We start from the raw sequence: 19,441 nt of genomic DNA on the forward strand, positions 1-19,441 counted from the left end.
ACCGAAAACATGGAAAATAACATAAAAGTAAAAGATTAGAAGGAAATAAACATTAACAATTCTGACTGGATGAAATCTACACATGATAGAATCTCTTGGAGACTTTTGTTTCTGAGTGACGATGGACGTTCCAGCTCCTTAGCCTTTGAATTCAATTATTAGTTAGTAGGCTTTAAAGCAGGCATTTACGACTGATTAGGACCATCTTCTGACAGAAGATTCAAGGAAAAAAAGTATGATATTACCTGTCCCCAAGGGATGTTCACAAAAGCATCACAACTCAAAGTGTGCCATTGAAATTTTTAACAGTAGTCGTGAAATAATTACTTGACATATTTTAAAGCATTAAGGAAAAAAAAAAATGAGGGACTACTGAAGGTCAGAAAAACTGAGTATGTTTAAAAGTAGCACCTTGCGGAAAGGGGGGGGGGGGTAAACGGACAAGTCAGGAGAATTTAAAATGAAATGAAATCTTTCAGTTTAACGTCCCATGATTAAGCCTATTAGGCGAAGGGAGAGGATGATTAAGGTAAGTGAATGCTAATGGAATGGGAATGTTGGAGGAAACGGGAGTACCCAGAGAAAACCCTCGGACACGATGTTGTCCACCACAAACATATTTGGCCGGGAATCGAATCAGTGACCCCACGCACCAGAGGTAAGGGCTCTACCACTGAACCACCATGCCTATCCTCCCTCAGAAAAATTTAAGTATCTCATCGATTATTGGGGGCACATTCATGCTCGCCTGGTAAGATTATCCGTGATTACAACAAGCGACTTTCACTGTAAACACGTACAATTGGTAATATGTATTAACGAAGGCACAAACATACTTACCAACATATGCATGCAATGTGTGCAGATGAAGCCCATTAGAAGGGTACCTAGTGTTGCAACCAGAAGTCCTGCATTTCGAAATGCATCTGGCATAGCAAGAATTCCTGTTCCTATATTTCCTTTCAATAAATGGATCATCGTATCGCAATTCCTGATAGAAGAAGAACAAAGATTAATATGGCTAGGAAGCACTAATATGTACTGAAATTCAGTTTGCATGACTCATTATAAATAACATATTAGAAATATAAATTTGAATGCTCTTATCACATCCGAAGATGGACTAAGTAATTACGGAACATTATGAGTCATCCTTCATTTAGCTTTCTGTATCGTATCATTATTTACAAAGTGTAAATGCTTCTTATTGTTTAAATCTTTTCAAGGTCTGCATTCTGGTCACTTTTTAAACAACTTAGGTCTTTTATGTTATCAAAACACGGTACATTGTTATAGTTAATTCCAGTTTTCTTGACTGAAGTTCACTATTTCCTGATCATGTAGTTCTCTATTGTCTCACGATATAGTAAAAGCAATAAAATTAAATGTGTATCTTCCGACAATCGAATATGAGATCTTGTGCACCAAAAGTCATTTAGTTATATATTTAATTTTTTATATAATAAGTCTTAATTCTTTGACTCTACAAGTTTCTTCTTTCCTAATTAGCCTTACTTTGTATTCTTTGGAAATGATAAATTAATCTATATTTTTAGACTAATTATTACAGAAGCTAGTGAATTTATGTAGAATACAAATACTAGACTGTTCAAAAAGTAAGTACCGTATTAAAAAAGTAAGTAAGTACCGTATTAAAAAAGTAAGTATCGTATTAAAAAAGTAAGTACCGTGTTAAAAAAAGTAAGTACCGTATTGAAAAAAAGTAAGTACCGTATTAAAAAAAGTAAGTACCATATTGAAAAAAAAAAAGTACAGCAGGTTTGTTCAAACCAAATTTATTTTTGCACGAAAGAGCAGACTTCAAACTATTTTTCGACATAGTTTCCACCAGTGTTCAAACCCTTGTCATGCTGGATGACCAACTTATCCAAACCTTCCTAAAAAACTGCCAGTGAAGACAACCATAACTTCACACGTTTTTCATCCACTCTGACAAGTGTTTAAGCATTGGTGGAAACTATGTCGGAACATAGTTTAAGAAGTACTCTTTCATGTAGAAATAAATTTGGCTTGAACAAAATTGTTTTAGTATGTTTTTCTGAAAACGGTACTTACTTTCCGCACACAGAAATTCTTCGTACAGAAGAATTTTCATAGAAACTTACCACTAGAATCCAACATTTTCATACCACTTCAAAAATTAAAGTACATAAAGCCGATGACATGATCTTTTTGGAATCGAGGAGTTTTGAAGGCGAGATGGTGTGGAGAGACACGGCCTATACTGTGAAAACTGATCTTTCATTATGGTCTATGCACCCACCAACTACAGTGTCAAGTCCCGGTTCTAATTCCGAGTCCACATTAATCCTAGGTTTCGTCTTTCATAACATAATCAACGCAAAGTACCACACACACACATATATATATAAACAGAAAGTATATGGCTGATATTTCAATTTGAAGCTACTAGCACCTTTATGCTACATAAAAGTGCTAGTAGTATCAGTATGTCGACACAGATATTTGTCAACTTAATGGAAACACATGTGTCTGGGTTGGCAACGGTCAGGCGGCGACCGATGATGGTGTGTTCGGGCTGTTCTTGATGGTATGTTAAAGCAAACTCCGTAATACGTGATGAGCAGTAGAACGGCAGTCTGCAATGAACTGAGCAGACAGCAATACTACTGACATTTAAAATAATAAAAAAAAACATAAAGGAGAAATAAAGGTCTTTACATTAATTATAACCCTGCATGGTCTCAAAGAAACTATTCTCCTTATTTTAAATGGCAACAATGAAAACTTTTAATTGCTGCATCGGCTCGAATGTACCCATGTCACTTTCCATTGGAATTGAATGGACACTTCCGTAGTCAATTATCTCGAAAGATAATACTTTTGTCTCCAAAGTATAAAATGACAAAAACCATCTGTGATAATGGCTGTGTTATCACACCAAAGAATATAAATATCTGTTCAGCTATCTTATGTTGTCACAAGTCCCAGATTACTACTTTATTTACACAGATTTTTACCTTGTAAAACTAGTTAAAATATATCCTAACTTCAGAAGCTTGACTTACGTAGTTGGATGATCAAGGTTCCTGTTTAACAAAGGGTCGTATGTACTCTCGGAATCAGACCGTGGGTGGCCATCCCCTTCCATAGGCCCAGGAAGGTGGACAATAATATCATCTGGAGAAGTCCGGGAATTAGGAACTGGAACTCCCCTGTTTAAATAAAAATAAATACATCAGAAATAACAATTAACTCTTAAGTACTTGGGTTATTTAATTGTAAGTGTAATTAGTTACACATACTTGCTTTTAAAAAGTCAACTTCTGAATTCATACAAGTGCTGACTGATTTAAGTTAAATATTGTATCATAGTTTGAAAAAAAAAAAAAAAGCAAATTTTGAAGTCATCTGATGATCTAGAAGCACCACAAAAACAGCAGATCCATATTTTATACACTTTTAAATTTCTAAGCAAAAGATATCTCAATATTACCGCTCTATTTCAAACCGCTCTATTTTCTTTATTGTACAGTAAAGCCCTGATTATTCGCGGAATTAGGTGGCAAGAGCACCAAGGATAGCCCATAAAAAGACTAAAAATGAGGTGAAAACATGAAAAAAAAAAAAAAAAAACAGCAAACAAAACTATATTATATTGTACAAAAATCATAACAAAACTTTTAAAATATATACAGTACAGCAGATTACAATTCCCGTTTTTCATATCTTATTACGATCGGCTTCTGTTTATCTGAGTAGAGTTGCATTTCGAAATGTATACTATGGTTAGATCGATTGACTTTTCGATTAGAAATATTGCGCAGAGGTAATACTATTATTAATATTGTAATATTAATAATAGTATTACCTCTGTGAAAGTAAGCGTGCCAAAGTTAAAAATGTTTAACTTTCTTTCACCACTAAGGATATATAGAACATGGATCTCAGCTTAATGCGCGATCTTAGTTACCAACAATCACAATTTATTTTTATGCTTTAGAACATACAGTACTTATTTGCATACGGAGTGTCAGTCTGCAGCGACTACTTATGAAAAATAATTCAGCGCGACTGAAGCAGGGTTCAAACTTTTTCTTTTTTCACGACACACGCGAATAATCATGGCTTTACTGTATTTAGTTTTGAGTTGAATTGATTTTGAGCTTAACGTCCCTTTCAGCAGCGAGGCTATATGAGACGGGGTTTACTGCTTAACGTGGAGTCCGAACCACATGAACTCCCGCCGGGAATCGAACCCGGTTCTCCCATGCCACAGGCGCGTACGCTAACCGTTTAGCCACGAAGGAGCTCAGTATTTAGTTTTATCGAGAAGTACACAATTAAAATTTATTAACATTAATTAGTAGGCCACATTTTCAACACATATTTTCAAAAGAAAAAGTAGATAAATAGATTTCATAATAATACATAAGCAAATTTTAAAAATAATAGCTTTGCGGCTAAAGCAGATGATTATTTTATTTTATAATACTGTAAAATACAGTAAAATCTTTTAACCCTTTTCCGACGGCGGAATAATTTTTCTTACAAAATTTGGTATGATCGTAAATTGAGGGTACATTAGACTATATAAAAATACATTTTGCTTCTATTATTACTCAACAATTCTGAGGAAAAAGGGAACTCAGGGAGAGTCCCGTCAGGAGGATAGGCTTCGACATTGTAACTCACACAGGAGAAATAATGTATGAGCAAAGAAAGTGGGACTTAAAAGTCCCAACAGACGGAAAAGGGTTAAGTTGTTTTTGATTGCAATCAGTGACCCATGAAATATTATTAATATTGTAATATTAATAATAGTATTACCTCTGTGAAAGTAAGCGTGCCAAAGTTAAAAATGTTTAACTTTCTTTCACCACTAAGGATATATAGAACATGGATCTCAGCTTAATGCGCGATCTTAGTTACCAACAACCAAATAAGAGTCTCCAAGACCGAAAAGAGCGTACGCAAGCGAGATAGCCAAGAGGAAATTATATAATTCATCTCTGAGCGAAGTTTCAATATTACTCAGTCGAATTTGACTTAATTACTGAGAACGTTTTCGTTTGCGTGAAAAATACCTTGGAAACATAGTAGAAGGTGCTGCCATCTCTTGACGAATCGAGTGCCTTTACCCTTACCTTAAGATTATATCATTAAAGAAAACATTTATATCACTTTTGTCATGTGAGACACCCACATTAAGAACTTTAACTGTAAATACTACAGATCTTTGCCCTACAAAGATAGCTTTGAACCTCGTAACAACTTAAAAGATGCTTACTGTTTTTCCATTGTGTACAGTGCCCAGACAGAAGATGATTTACTACATCTGCTAGTCTCCGCGAAGGAACATATATCCTCCCAGGTTGCAGGTAGTCTACCAATGAAACATCTGCATTTGTTTTTGCCTCCGTTGGGTAAACTTTTATCCATTTCCAAACAATTTGGGTTTTGTAATGTCAACAACAACAGACGTCCAACTATTTGTACACTTTTATCAACATGGAAAGTTTTTATCTAAGTTATTCGTCATAACATATTCGGAAAATGGCCTTCGGAGCTTTTAGGACATAATCTGAAATGGTCTTGATCACAGCATTATCATATCTTAGGGTCCTTTCCATTCTTTTATAAAACAGATATGTGAGTGACTAAGAAGGGTGACTTCCTTTTCAAACTTTCCGTCGCTAATTGCGATTCAGCTCTTGCCTCTCTCTTTCAACCCTGTTCCTCTTCAGTTTAGTTTTTTAAATAAAATGACATCATTAACTTAAGAGCCTGACATACTAAAAATAATACAAAATTTACCATTTTTCTTTTGCTTGTTTTTCATAAGTGAAAGGAGATAATGAAATGCAACTTACCACAATCATAGATAATGGTATTCTACAACAGAAAATATGAACCTAAAGAATTTTCAGTGTTGCCATCCATAGAAATTAGAGTTGCCAGAATAACATTTCCCCCAAAATCTAAGTTAAGGCAGCGACTAGAGGAACTTACTCAACTGCATTTGATTACGTATCATGTTGTCTTGCAACCCTATGAACTACTTTACTTTTTAAATGATAATTGTATTTAGTTTGTAATAAATAAAACAATTTTAATATACAGTTATTAAAATGAAATAATAATGTTATTTAAAAAATAGTTCACAAGATACCAAAACAACATGATACGTAATCAAATGCAGTTGAGTTCGTTCCTCTAGTCGCTGCCTTAACTTAGATTTTGGGGGAAATGTTATTCTGACAACACCGTGATTTCTATGCACGGCAACATTGAAAATTCTTCAGGTTCATATTTTCTGTTGTAGAATAACATTATATATGATTATGTTAAGTTGCATTTCATTATCTCCTGTCACTTACGAAAAACAAGCGAAAGAAAAAATGGTAAATTTTGTACTATTTTTAGTATGTCAAGCTCTTAATGTTATGTTGGAGTTTGAATGAGTACTGTTACAAAATTGTGCATATTCACGGAATAGACATAGACCAACCAATCTGTACATTATAGGTTGTTCTATGAAACAAATAATAGCGGGAAACTTGGTAATAGATATTAACAAGGGCTTTATAGGCGGTTATGAATTAGTATTTAGATTGTCGAAGGGAACGAAAAAATTCCGAGAAAACTCACGGCCATGATGTTTTTAAGCACAAACTTACTCGACATAAGATCGAACCCAGGACCCCTCACACCGAAAGTGATCACTCTGCTACTGAGCAATCATGCTTGCTTCATTGATTTTTTTAAGCTTAGAGTTTCTTTCAGTGTTTAAGTAACACAATAATAATAATAATGTGCCACTGCCTTGAGAATTTCGGCATTAATAAATATTTAGTCACATTCCTGAGTTTGAAATTTATACTTTCTCTATATTAATTTCATCAAACTTGGATTTTAAAAATATCGATTGCTTTCTCTAGTTTTCATATATATATATATAATTATAATCATATTTGACTTAATTTAAGCAGGTGTCAAACTGCATCGAGGAATCACTTTATAAACAACTGGCACTAGAAGAAAAGATACTCACCTTTCGTACAAAACATTGAGAGGGTCTGTATTGTTGAGTAACAATGGTCTCGCTTCATCGCGACCTTTTTTGGAAGATTTCATACCCGGAGTGATCTGTAACAAAACAAAAAGCAGATTAGAAGAAGTAATCTTATAATCTCTATTTAAATAATTAAATCTGAAAACAAAAATGGTTTAGTTAGTCACTGAAAAGCAAACGCATTAATTAGCACCTGAAATTAAAATTAATAATCAAAAGTATTACATTCAAGTAAAATATGAGCACATTATATATATAATACATGCAATGTGCTAGGTTATTTTTATTAACTAAAGTCAGTTCTCCCAGCATGCACAACTCATGATCATGCAAAAGTATACAAATTTAATCGTAATAATACTGTGATAAACGAAAACATAATTTTGTCAGATAACTGTTCTTAAATACTATCCACTATTTCCATCACACTATCCTCTATTGAGAGACATATTCCTATGTCTCAAACAAGATCATTGGCTTAATTTCACTTCACGTATGTATGTCAAACCTTAAATTACCCAACAAAAGTTGTTCTTAAAGCATATATTCCTTGGGATCCAAACCAAACGAGTTCCCACCGGGAATCGAACCCAGGTCTCCCAAGACAAAGGTGTATACGTTAACCGCTTAACCACGAGGAAGCTCCATATCAGTGCTCGAATTTTCTTGCAAATACATAGCAATTTGAATAGTGAATCCATCGTAACGTACTAAAATATTTTATCTCAATATTCACCAATTCAATGTAATGAAATATGTTTTATTCGATAAATCAGCAAAATTCCGTGGCATTTATTCAAAGATACTCTTTTACAAAGAGAGAAATGCACAGACTATTTCCTAATTACAGATAATGAAGTACAAATAAAACATTAAAACTGCTGACGCCACAGTCTGCGAAAGGTCATGGTTGGCCAAATTGCGCACATTTCACTGAATAATGTGTGGACAAGCTCATTAGCCTCCAACGACATTGTTTCTGATTTTCTAAGTAGTGATTCGCTATCCTTTAATTCAGGTAGATCTCGAATTAGCTCTTATAGACCAACACACACAATTCTACGTCCCTATCAGCAATCCCAACTCGACACCATGTGTTATAAATTACAACAGCACTAAATGTGTATAGTTACTTCGTGCTTTCTTAATATTATTCCTAGAAAGTTTCCTTAATTGAGTTCCGTATGTAGCAACTACTTTTCTATTAATTTATAATCAGAAATACATTTTATAACGTCAAGTATAATTTAACTTATGTCTAAACCATTGACTATTGTAACATATTCATTCTGAGTATCCATATGATATAATTTAAAGCATGTTTCTGTTGGGACACTCACAACAGAAATACCAAAAAATGCCACGAATAGATAATACTAGCAGTTTCGAGCACTGATATTTTGAGTTTTCTTCAACATAAATGTGATGATTTATAACAGTTGTATATAACAACTTAGTTCTGTTTTCGTGTAGCACGAGAATTACACAACTCAAGAAAACGGATTAGGTAAGTTTACACTTTTAATATCCTTATAATCATGCACCACTCAGTTCTAAAAAGGTTTCCATAAAAATGTCACCATATGTTCCATTGTGTTTCTGACAAGAAATGCATAGTCTTTATACATTTAGCATGAGATTTTAGTGCTTCAAAAACTTAACATAATAACGTTTACTTGATAAGAAAGACGACGTATCGTTTAAACGTGAGCGGTTTAAGCTATGTTGTAAGTTTTATTACCTTACATATATTTTGATCCTTCTGACTTTTGTGTTACAAAGTGTACTTCAAAATTGACTGCCTTTCGTTATGAGTCATGTTTTACGTGGATGATTCATCCGAATCAGAAAAAGAGATTTAGAAATAACACGATATTGATACAGTTAATAAAAGAAGGCTTTTTAACAAAATAGTTGACACTGGGAAACTATAAAGAATGGAAATCAACATCGAAAAATCGAGTCATTAGAATATCCCGTGGAAATGCGTTCTTTCGGGTCAGAGTAGAACAAAGAGAACTTCAAGAGGTCGATCATTTCAAGTACCTGGGAAGTATTTTGACGAGAGACGCTTACTGCACCAAAGAGATCAGGATAAGAATTGTCATAGCTAAAGAAACATCCAACAAGAAAAGATCACTCTTAACTAATGGTTCAAAGAGTTGAACATTACGGAAGTTAGAGAAGAAATATTTAGAGAGCTTCGAAATGTGGTGGTGGAGGAAGATGGAGAAGATAAAATGGACAGAGAGAGTAACAAACGAAGATGTTTTAAAACAGATTTTGACAACAGGACGCCTTTAGCCAGCATTCTGGTAGGAAAGCAAACTGGATTGGACACATATTGCGAAGAAATTGTCTTCTTCATACCACCATAGAAGGAAAGATGGAAGGAAAGCGAGGAATAGGTAGAAGAAGAACAACAAATGATCGATGATTTAAAAAAATACAAGAAAATATTAGGAGTTGCAAATTGTTATTACCGCTGCAACTAACAACGCTAGTTTACTGAATTGTTAATCTTAATTGTCAGACTATAGTCACAATTTCTTTCCTTCATTTCCGCTTTTTACAAACTTCTTTTTCGCGTGAAGAATAGAACTAGTTAAAGACACGTTACTTCTGTAGAATCCAAGTACAAGTGCTGTTGTATAGTAACATTTTATTTTACTTATTTATTTATTTTTAAATTTTAGAATCGACAGATACTTCCATCTCTTTTCTTACTTATTTCTTAAATCTCCCCCCCCCCCCCCCCTTCAGCTGAACTGACGATAGAACACAGGCATCTGTTTTTGGTAGCGATTTCTGTTATTGATCCATTTATTTTCTAACGTTCTTTCCAGATTATTCGTATAATCTTAGAGCATTAGTCTTTTCAATTTCATTAGTAAAGTAACTTTACATTTACATATACGTATTAAAACTAATCAAACGGACAAACAAGCAAATAAATACATAAATAAAAATAAATAATAATTTATAACCTGCAGATTAAAAGCAACATTAAAAAACAACACAAATTTAATTATGATGATAAATACATCAAGTAATGGGCCAACTATCCTAATTCACAATAAGATATGGGTGAAATATTATTTTAGTGTGTACATACGCATATGCATATGTATTTATTATGTAAGAAAATGCAAACCTATTTGGAATACCATGTATATTGTTAACAAAGTATTAAAAATTGACCATAGAAAATATTTTTTGAGACTCTCCAAGCATACGATACACTTTTAAAAAAGCATAATGACCAGTAAAATAAATTTAAGGTTAAATTCACTATTTTGAAGTTTGAAAAGTTCCCTTTCCAATAATATAAGACACATACTAAACTACTAAGACAGGGTTAAAATTGCACCTTAAATGAAACTTAGAGTTCCACAAACATCTTTCTTTCCGAAAAAGAAAGATAATAATCATATCATTCAGCCCCCACTTTCACACAAACAACCGAAAACAAAATCATCACAATAAAACATAGAAATGTAGTAACTACTCCTTTTACATTGGATAAAAATATTGATTTTTTTTAAAAAAGAAAAAGCCAAAATTCTTTGAGAAGATAAATAAATGGCTGTCTACACTCTCGAACACTTGAAACAGATTTTATGATGAGCTTAATTCAAAAATGTATTAATAAAATAACTGGGAATAAATTCACAGCAAAAAAGATGATAAATTTGTAAAAAGCTATATCTTTGTGATTTGTGAATATTTAATTATCCTTACAAAAATGAATTTAGAATTATGTAAGCAACTTTAATGAAACAAGTTGTGTTCATTTAATAATATCCTTGTATAATTTTATATAACTATCTATAGCCCAACATCCACACAACCAACACGCATACCACAAACGTGTACTAACTACACCGTTGCTTACTGTGGTAATATTTTTTAGACCTACTAGTTTGGCCTGCATACACAGCAATGTCAGCCATCTTACTGTGCAGCTCACCGTGATCCTTCAATCTGTAGAAACTCAATGATGAGAGAGCTGGCTGCTTTTATCAATAAATAAAGAGGGAAGAGAATAAAAACAATAACATTTAAAATGCAAAACAAAAAGCAATGCATTTTACAGGAAGAAAAATTGTAAATATATCAAAGAATTTGTGACATGCTTTGTATTTTTTCTTCTGCATTTTTCAGCCTTCTTGCTTGCACTTAAACTTTCTGTGTACGGACTAAACTGATTTTGCTAAAGAATATATAAGATATCGCTTGACCAAACTATGAAAGTTATTTATTTATCAAGAGTTGCTGCAGTTATCACAATAAACTAACACTTTCTTTTTCTTCGTTCCTTTGAGAATGTTTCTAATAAATATACATTTTGACAAACACATAATAATAATGACCAAGAGCAAAATGTCTCAGAAGATTAGGTCCTTTTAAATCTTATTTGCTCTGTTCATGCACTTATAATTTTTGCGAATATACAGGGTGTTTCGAAACAACAACGGCGTTTGGGGGTGATTCCCGACAACAAGATAATACAAAAAGTATAGACCAACCAGGGTGTGCACAAATGCTTCCTTTGGGAGTTATAGGCTGCTAAAAACATGAAAAAGTGAACTTTAAAGGTCCATATTTCCAAAACTATGGGACCTACCGCAGTCGGGTCAAGACTTCACTTAGTATGTGCCCTATCCAAATATCCAAGTTTCAGAATCCTGCGGTACTTTTCCCGCAACATTTTTTTGTAGTGGTAGTTGGTAAGTACTTCAAATTATATGCCCGTAGCCCGTAAAAGTTCCTAAGTGACTACTGTAGGTCACATAGTTTGGAGCTAAGGGCCTTTGAAGTTCACTTTTTCATGTTTTCAGCAGCCTACAACTCCCAAAGGAAGCATTTGTGTACCCTAGTTGGTCTATACTTTTAGTCTTATTTTGGTGTCAGGAAGCACCTCCCAAACGTTGTCGGTGTTGTTTTGAAACACCCTGTTTAAGATTTTGCATGTCCACTATGAAAATGATTTATTTATCAAGAGTTGCTGCATTTATCACAATTAACTGCAACTAACAGTTCCTTTTTTCTTATTCATTTGAGAATGTTTCTAATGAGAAATGAATTTTGACAAAGACAAAATCATAAGAAGATTATTCAAAACTAAAATGCTTCATAAGATTAGGTCTGTTAAATCATATTTGTCCATCCTGTTCGTGCATTTCTAATTTTTGCAAACATATAATATGCAGCACATTCCAATATACATCCAGTAGAGCAACCAGAATTTTGTTTTCTAAGGACAAGGCAATTTGTATTTTATAATCACGCATGTCGATGGGTAAGAACGTGAAACCAACTCAGTCTTTCAACTTGTCATCTAAGTTTTAATATCAATAAAACTGAGTTATGTACACTAGAAAATGAAGTTAGTTTCTGAAAAAAAAAAAAAAAAGGACTCCTTAAAATTTAGGATTACGTAAACCGCAACCGATACCCTATACTTTACCCGATTGATAGAACCCGTGACCAGTGGAAATATTTCGTAACTGTTAGGAACAATTATAAATACGTGCTAAATATGGTCTACGATAATTGAAAATTATAGCATGTAATCATTAATTTCTTTTTAAAATTAGGTAGCCTACCAGTTTACCACGACACAAAATTTAAAATTACTATTTTTCTTTTCATTTATCACAACATCAGATTATTATTTTCTTTTCATTTAGAACTCAATATACTCATCAATAAACATTTAACATATACAGAGTGATTCAGAAGGAATGTAACTAATTTGCGAGGTAATTCTACATACGAAAATAAACCGAAAAGTCCTATGAACATGTGTCCGATTTTCGATCGTTACGGAACTGAAGCGGGTTGAAGACTACACACATCCGTGAATGATTATGAAGACAAGTGTGAATATTACTTACCAAAATGCTGTGTAGGCGCTGTGATGGACAGAATAATTATAGGACGTGTGGGGGTTCTCCAACACATGGCAGCACTATGACGTCGCACCGAGGTAACAGCTGCAAGCGTACTCAGTGTGCAATCGTGGGTTGGATCAGTAAGCAGTAGTGAGGCCGTGTGCGTGTCGTGCTTGAATGTTGCACCGATTCACTATACCAGACAAGTATCCCAGTATCTGAGTAACACATTTCCTCAACGGTGGACTGGCCGTGACGGACCCATTAACTGACCTCCCAGATCACCTGACCTAACCCCATTAGACTTCTGTTTATGGGACTGGTTAAAGGGGAGATTGTATACTACGAAGGTGATACACATAAAGAACTTGTTGCTCGCATCACTGACGCTGTTGTCCGCTAAGATGATGTTCGATGTGCAAATCAACACACCCTCCAACGCGTTGACAAGTGCATTGAGACGGGTGGGGAACTTTTTGAACACCTCTTATAGGATAGATCGGTAATCTGTCCCACCATTATTCTGTCCACCACAGCACCTACACAGGTTTTCGGTAAGTAATATTCACACTTGTCTTCATAATCATTCATTGATGTGTGTAGTATCCAACCCACTCCAGTTCCGTGACGATGGAAAATCGGACACTTGTTCATAGTACTTTTTTCGGTTTATTTTCACATGTAGAATCACCTTACAAATTATGTGACATTCTTCCTGAATCACCCTGTATATGGTACGAGGTACCTATTAACCACTGCCACAACATTTAAGACCGGATGTCTTTTCTAATAATATTACTATTATTTACCGCTAAAATTAAGATTTTATATATTACACTTACTAGAGATCCAAACCAAAGTTTAAGAATAACATTTGATTTAGCAAGTTTTCCTTAAACATTTTTTTTTTAATTTTATTTTCTCTTCCACTTTAGAAAATATATGAAGGTTAAAAGAAACCTACGAAACTTTTTTTTTTTAAAAAAAAAAGAGAGAGAAAAAAGAAAATATATCGAGTTACCTACTACTGAAACAGAACTCAATTGGAATATAGGACAACCATAACAAACAATACATAATTTACGTAGAAAGAAAGGAACACAAAGCAAACCTGGGCACACAGCAAAAGTACTTCTGAACGTACTGTGCACGCAGATTATTCCCTTCTACGTCACTCCTGTAATTATAGTTTCCGCCGCTAGTAGCAGCTTCCACTTAACACGGAGAAAGAGGGAAGAAAGTATAATTATACAAACACATAATAATTACAATAAAACAATATTAAGAAAATGATGTTTCAATTGTAATGATTTAAAAAAAAAAAAACAATCAAGATCTTAATACATGTTTTGAAATAATTGTTATTGTGCTTTCCTTTACTAAAATTAATTTTTTTTTTATTTTCACAACCAGATCGGAAAGGTGATGTTCTCATAAAATACAATGGACACTAATCTCTCTATTCTTATCTGTTTTAAGATCTTGCAATACATATAAGATAACTTATCATTTTATTTAACGAATATGAAACATGTCTGTATCTGTTTTACGCCTTATAGTTGGATAAAATATGTTACATTTGCTTACCATTCTTATTTACGGAGAACTTTTCAACGGACTTAAAAAGTTAGTTACTGAATTCTCTATGTCTGTGTGGTGTCTGGCTGTTATTTGCGATTTTTTTCAATTTTGAGCCCTCCATTCCACAAAGCATCAAAAACTACCTGAGAAAGTGAAGGATTTTTTTTTTTTTTTTTTTTTTTGCGTCACAACAAACTCACGCTCACATCTCTTCAATCTCACGCTCAAAACATCATTTCGACATCACGCTCACTTGACCTCACACTCACAATATTTCGACATCATGCTTACTCGAACTCACGCTCACGTCATCATTTCGACATCAGGCTCACATCACTGACCCAAAATTACGCTCACTTGATCTTACCTCTACAACATCCTTTCGTCATTACGCTCACACAACCTCATGCTCACTTCCTTTCGACATCACGCTCACTCGACTTCACACTCATATTATTCCGAATCACACTCAGTCGACCTCACGCTCACATCTTTTCGACATCACGTTCATTCGACTTTACACTCACAACATTTCAACATCAGGTTCACTCGAACTCACTCCTTTTGACATCACGCTCACTCGTTCTCATGCTCACATCCTTCCGACATCACGTTAACTCAACCTCACTCTCATAACATCATGCTTACATCGCCGACCCAACATCACGCTCACTCGAACTCACACCATTTCGACATCACACTCACTCGACTTCATGCTCACATCTTTTCGACATTACGTTCACTCGACTTTACACTCACAACGTTTCAACATCAGACGCACTCGACCTCACACTCACAACATCCTTTCGACATTACGCTCATAACATCTCGACATCACGCTCACAACATCCTTTCGACATCACACTCACATCATCTCGACATCACGTTAACTCGATCTCACACTCATAACATTCCGACATCACGATTTGAAACTCACGCTCAGTTCATGAGACTGAGATCGAGTAAGCTTGAGTTCCGAACTCATGAGTTCGGGCACGTTTGTTTGAGCTGAGCTGATTTTGAGTTTAACATCCATTTCAGCGGCAAGGCTATATGAGACGGGACCTACTGGTAAACGTGGAATCCGAACCACATGAGCTCCCGCTGGGAATCAAACCCAAAGGCGCGTACGCTAACCGCTTAGCCACAAAGGGAGCTCTCGGGCACGTTTGGTATGGATAACATTGCTCCTTGGATTTCCAGATCAAGTTCGCTACCTCTAACTCAAGGAAGTCTTCAACTGCATCACAATACAGCTAAACAGCGCAAATGCTGTACTTCTACTGGAAATCGAACCAATGATCATACGCAACAAAACTATGCAACGCAAATCGTTCGGCTAGTCGGGGCACGTTGGTAACATATTTATGTGATAGCAATATCGAGTTTATGGTGTACAGGGAAAATTTCTGCGTGTTACGTGTCTTTAAAATCAGTCATAAATTCCAAAACTGTGACGAGTTATGTTCTATAGTAAAATGTCTTTTTCAAAACAAAAATATAACATTGACCTTCACATTAAATAGAGCTTCCTCTTAACACGTTGTACTTTTGTTTTCACACCACGACACATTCCATGAACAGAATGAAAGTGAGAAAAACAAACGAAGTATATTATGTGAGTCATATTATCCATTGTTAAGATACGGCTTTATTGGTAAATACAAACAATTGCACCCGCAGTTCACATGAAGGATCGTCAGGTCACTTTTGATAATATCCGCATCCTAAACATACAAACTAAAATATGTACAAATGTTATGTCGCCCTCACTCACAGCATGCTGTGTGAAAGTTCATGATTTATTTTTAATGTTACTATGCAAACATAGACCTATATGATCAGTGTACAGTCCTCGGCGCGCAAGACCCGGGTTCGATTCCAAAATGAGATGAAATCTTTAAGTTTTACGTCCCACGATTATGCCGGCTAGGCTAAAGGAGACGGTGACGATGAGAAATGAATGAAATGGTGGAATGAAGAAAGTGGGAGAACCCCGAAGAAACCCACACACACAGTGTTTGTCCACCACAAAGCTCACTTGACGCGAGCTCAGATTGAATGGAGGACCCTATACACCAGAGATGAACGCTCTACCACTGAGCCACCGCTGTCTCCCGAGTTCAATTCGGGTTTGATGCTCATGTAATTCAGACTCGACATTAAGCTGTAGGATCACGCGCTACTATGTTAAAATGCTTCTAACTGCCTAAGAGCAATCAATAATACCTCATTCTGAAGGGACTTCTCTAGGCCAATTGCTAGCGTTTTCGCCTTCCAACTAAAAGAATAGGGTTCGAAATCTGGTATCCATGTGATTCGAATTCAATGTTGAGCTGTGTGCTCACGTCTGATATCGTCCCTGCGTTGAAGAGAAACGCTAAACCTCAACAAAGATCAGTAAGGCTAATCACTAATTTTAATTTATGAATCAATCTTTCTTGTCTCTCGGACAGAGTCCTGGAAAATCAGCGCCCGAGGCGAGAGTATACGACGGCGCCCCGTACATAAGAGTATTGTCGACAGACCAGCCACGAAGCCTCACCATAGTCGGCGTGAACATAAGACAATTTTCAAAAATAAACCCTACTTTTCCTTGCTTTTGAGGACTATTTATTACTTTTTTCCATTTTATATAGTATATTTCCTATTTTCCTCCCGATTTTTGGCCCCCATATTTCGGCGCCCGGGACCGTCGCCCCTTGGTACGGCACTGCTTTCGGATGAAGAAATAGAAACCAGGTTTCAGATGAAAAAAGAAAAAAAAATCAAACTTATTTCCAGCATGTCTATCTCTTGAAAAGAAATCCTCGATGGTATTTTTTTGCTTCTAAATCTTAAATTTACACCGAGCAAATTAGAACGTGAGCACTGAGGAAGTACCGGTACGTTAAGCTGAGGAAATAAAATTACACATAGCGTTTGTTACTTCCTGGTTCCCGGTATAGAAAAATAATAGTATATATAAGATAACACTTTGTTTATACCAGTGGCGGCTGGTACTATATGTTGCATGGTTGTGCAACCGTATATCTTTTTTAATACTAAAAATATTTTTAAGCGTTAAAGTAGTGTATCAGTAAAAAATAAACCTTTGCTCTTGAGCGCAAAACAGTATTGATGCATTTCTGAAAAAAGTCAATTAAAAAAACGGAAAGAAAGAGAGAGATTTACCTTTCCGGTGGCAGCGAACGTTGCCACTGGAAGCAGTAACATTGAGCATATGGCAGCGAGCTCCTATCTCTTAACATGGGGAAGTGGATTTATTCTTGCAACGCTCCTATCTTCCCCTATTGGTCCCTTGCGGTTGCAATTTCTGCCACAACTGGTCAGCTTCTGTAATAGTTACGAATTCCTCCGCTTAGCAGCGCTTGACTCAATTGATAGGGTGAGGAAGATACAGATGCGTGGAAGAAAGAAGTTATTCACAAAACATAAACTCGCAAAGAACGAATATAAGTCTGGTGGTAGCAGGGACGGATCCAGGCTGAAAGTTTGGGGGGCGGTCGTTCGAAGTCAATAGATTTTATTTAACATTTATAATACATAGGTGAAAATTTTTGGGATAAGATTTATTTTTTAAAAAAAATCCTATTCTGGGGGGGGGGGGTGTCAATCGAGTCTTCAAGAAGAAAATGTCTTACTACTGGTCTAATTCCTAGCTCTGTGTCTTTCGTGCACATGATTCCGGGTTCGATTTCCGGCGGAGAGCATAAATTAATATCAAATCATTCACTTCCAATACTCATCTGTCTTCTTTAGCCTAATTTGCTGGAATGTTAAACTATTTTTTTTTTTATTTTCAAAGGAAAACATCTTAGATTTCATGCTTCTTTACAGACAAAAAATACATGGTTCCTGAAAATGGACTTTTTGTTCCGTATATTTATACAAAGAAATGTTAACAAAATGCATATTGTCGGAGGAGAGAGGTGTTTCTGGACCCTAAAGAAAATAAAGCGGAAAATATTTGCGGTAGCGATGCTTTCTATTCAGAGAAACTTGGCGAGCAGCATTTCAGATTTCAATAAGGTAATAGAAAAATTTGAAGCCCGAAAGATCGAAGAAAGACCTTCCATTCTAAAATAATGCATAGTTTATATAATTAAATAATTTTGTTTAACTGCGTGCATGCAATTTTCTTGCCTTTTTTTTTTTTTTTTTTTTTTTTTTTTTTTTTTTTTTTTTTTTTTTTTTTTTGCTTTTCGGATTAACGCCATCATTCATGGCTTACAGCACACACTATATATTCGATTTATCTCGTGTTCAATAACATGAGTGTAGAGGTTTCGTATATAAATAGTGTATAAACATGCATTGATAGTGGTTGTTTGAAAAAAAGGAAATAGCTTATATATTAAATTAATATTAGACAAATAATTTAATAAATAATATACAAATAGAGCTTAAAAGACTTTACTCTTCATATTTCCTGAATATTTCTTGGATAAGACTCAAGAATGCTGGGGGAGGGGAACACTTGCGCGTACCTACATACCTTTGATATTACAACATTGCAACCGGTGCTTGTACAGACTACGAGCCGCTACTGGTTTATACCAAATAAAACTCTCAATCTGATAACGGAAGGAAGTTTTTTTCGTTTTAAATAAAAGTAATAATTCAACTTTGCCCTTTACATTAAAAAAAAAAAATCTCCGAAAAAGCAGTGTTACTAGGTCCACATATAATCTTAACAATACGAAGAAATAGAGAATTGATATATGAATGAAAATGTTAAATTTTTGTGTATGATCACGTGATTTGAAAGAAAAACTGACTAAAGGGTATGATTTAGAAAAAAAAATAGCTTGTGGCCAAAAATAGATAATATTCAACAAGAACTGGGTTAAAATAGACTAAATAAAACTTGAAACAGTACATATTTGAGGATAAAGTGCCTTTT

General features: G+C 34.9%; 1 protein-coding gene across 10 annotated transcripts in view; it reads right to left on the reverse strand.

Moving 5' to 3' along the window:
- The window catches only part of LOC145685697 (proton-coupled amino acid transporter-like protein pathetic), a 166,670-nt gene that overhangs the window by 18,252 nt on the left and 128,977 nt on the right, over window positions 1–19,441 (reverse strand). For 6 of the 10 annotated variants that reach the window (XM_081758135.1, XM_081758129.1, XM_081758137.1 and 3 more), the window contains 3 exons: window positions 7,037–7,131; window positions 3,051–3,197; window positions 841–991 (listed from right to left, as the gene is read on the reverse strand). In XM_081758135.1, the coding sequence (XP_081614261.1) occupies window positions 841–991; window positions 3,051–3,197; window positions 7,037–7,119 (381 nt within the window). In that variant the 5' untranslated portion in view covers window positions 7,120–7,131. Of the gene's footprint in view, window positions 1–840; window positions 992–3,050; window positions 3,198–5,272; window positions 5,403–7,036; window positions 7,132–10,976; window positions 11,071–14,541; window positions 14,561–17,709; window positions 17,872–19,441 lie in introns of those variants that run through there. The other 4 variants (XM_081758131.1, XM_081758134.1, XM_081758132.1 and 1 more) reach the window with 4 other exon arrangements.

Source organism: Thermobia domestica, chromosome 5, assembly GCF_964235325.1.
Source record: "Thermobia domestica chromosome 5, izTheDome1.hap1.1, whole genome shotgun sequence".
In the NCBI taxonomy this organism is placed as follows: Eukaryota; Metazoa; Arthropoda; class Insecta; order Zygentoma; family Lepismatidae; genus Thermobia; species Thermobia domestica.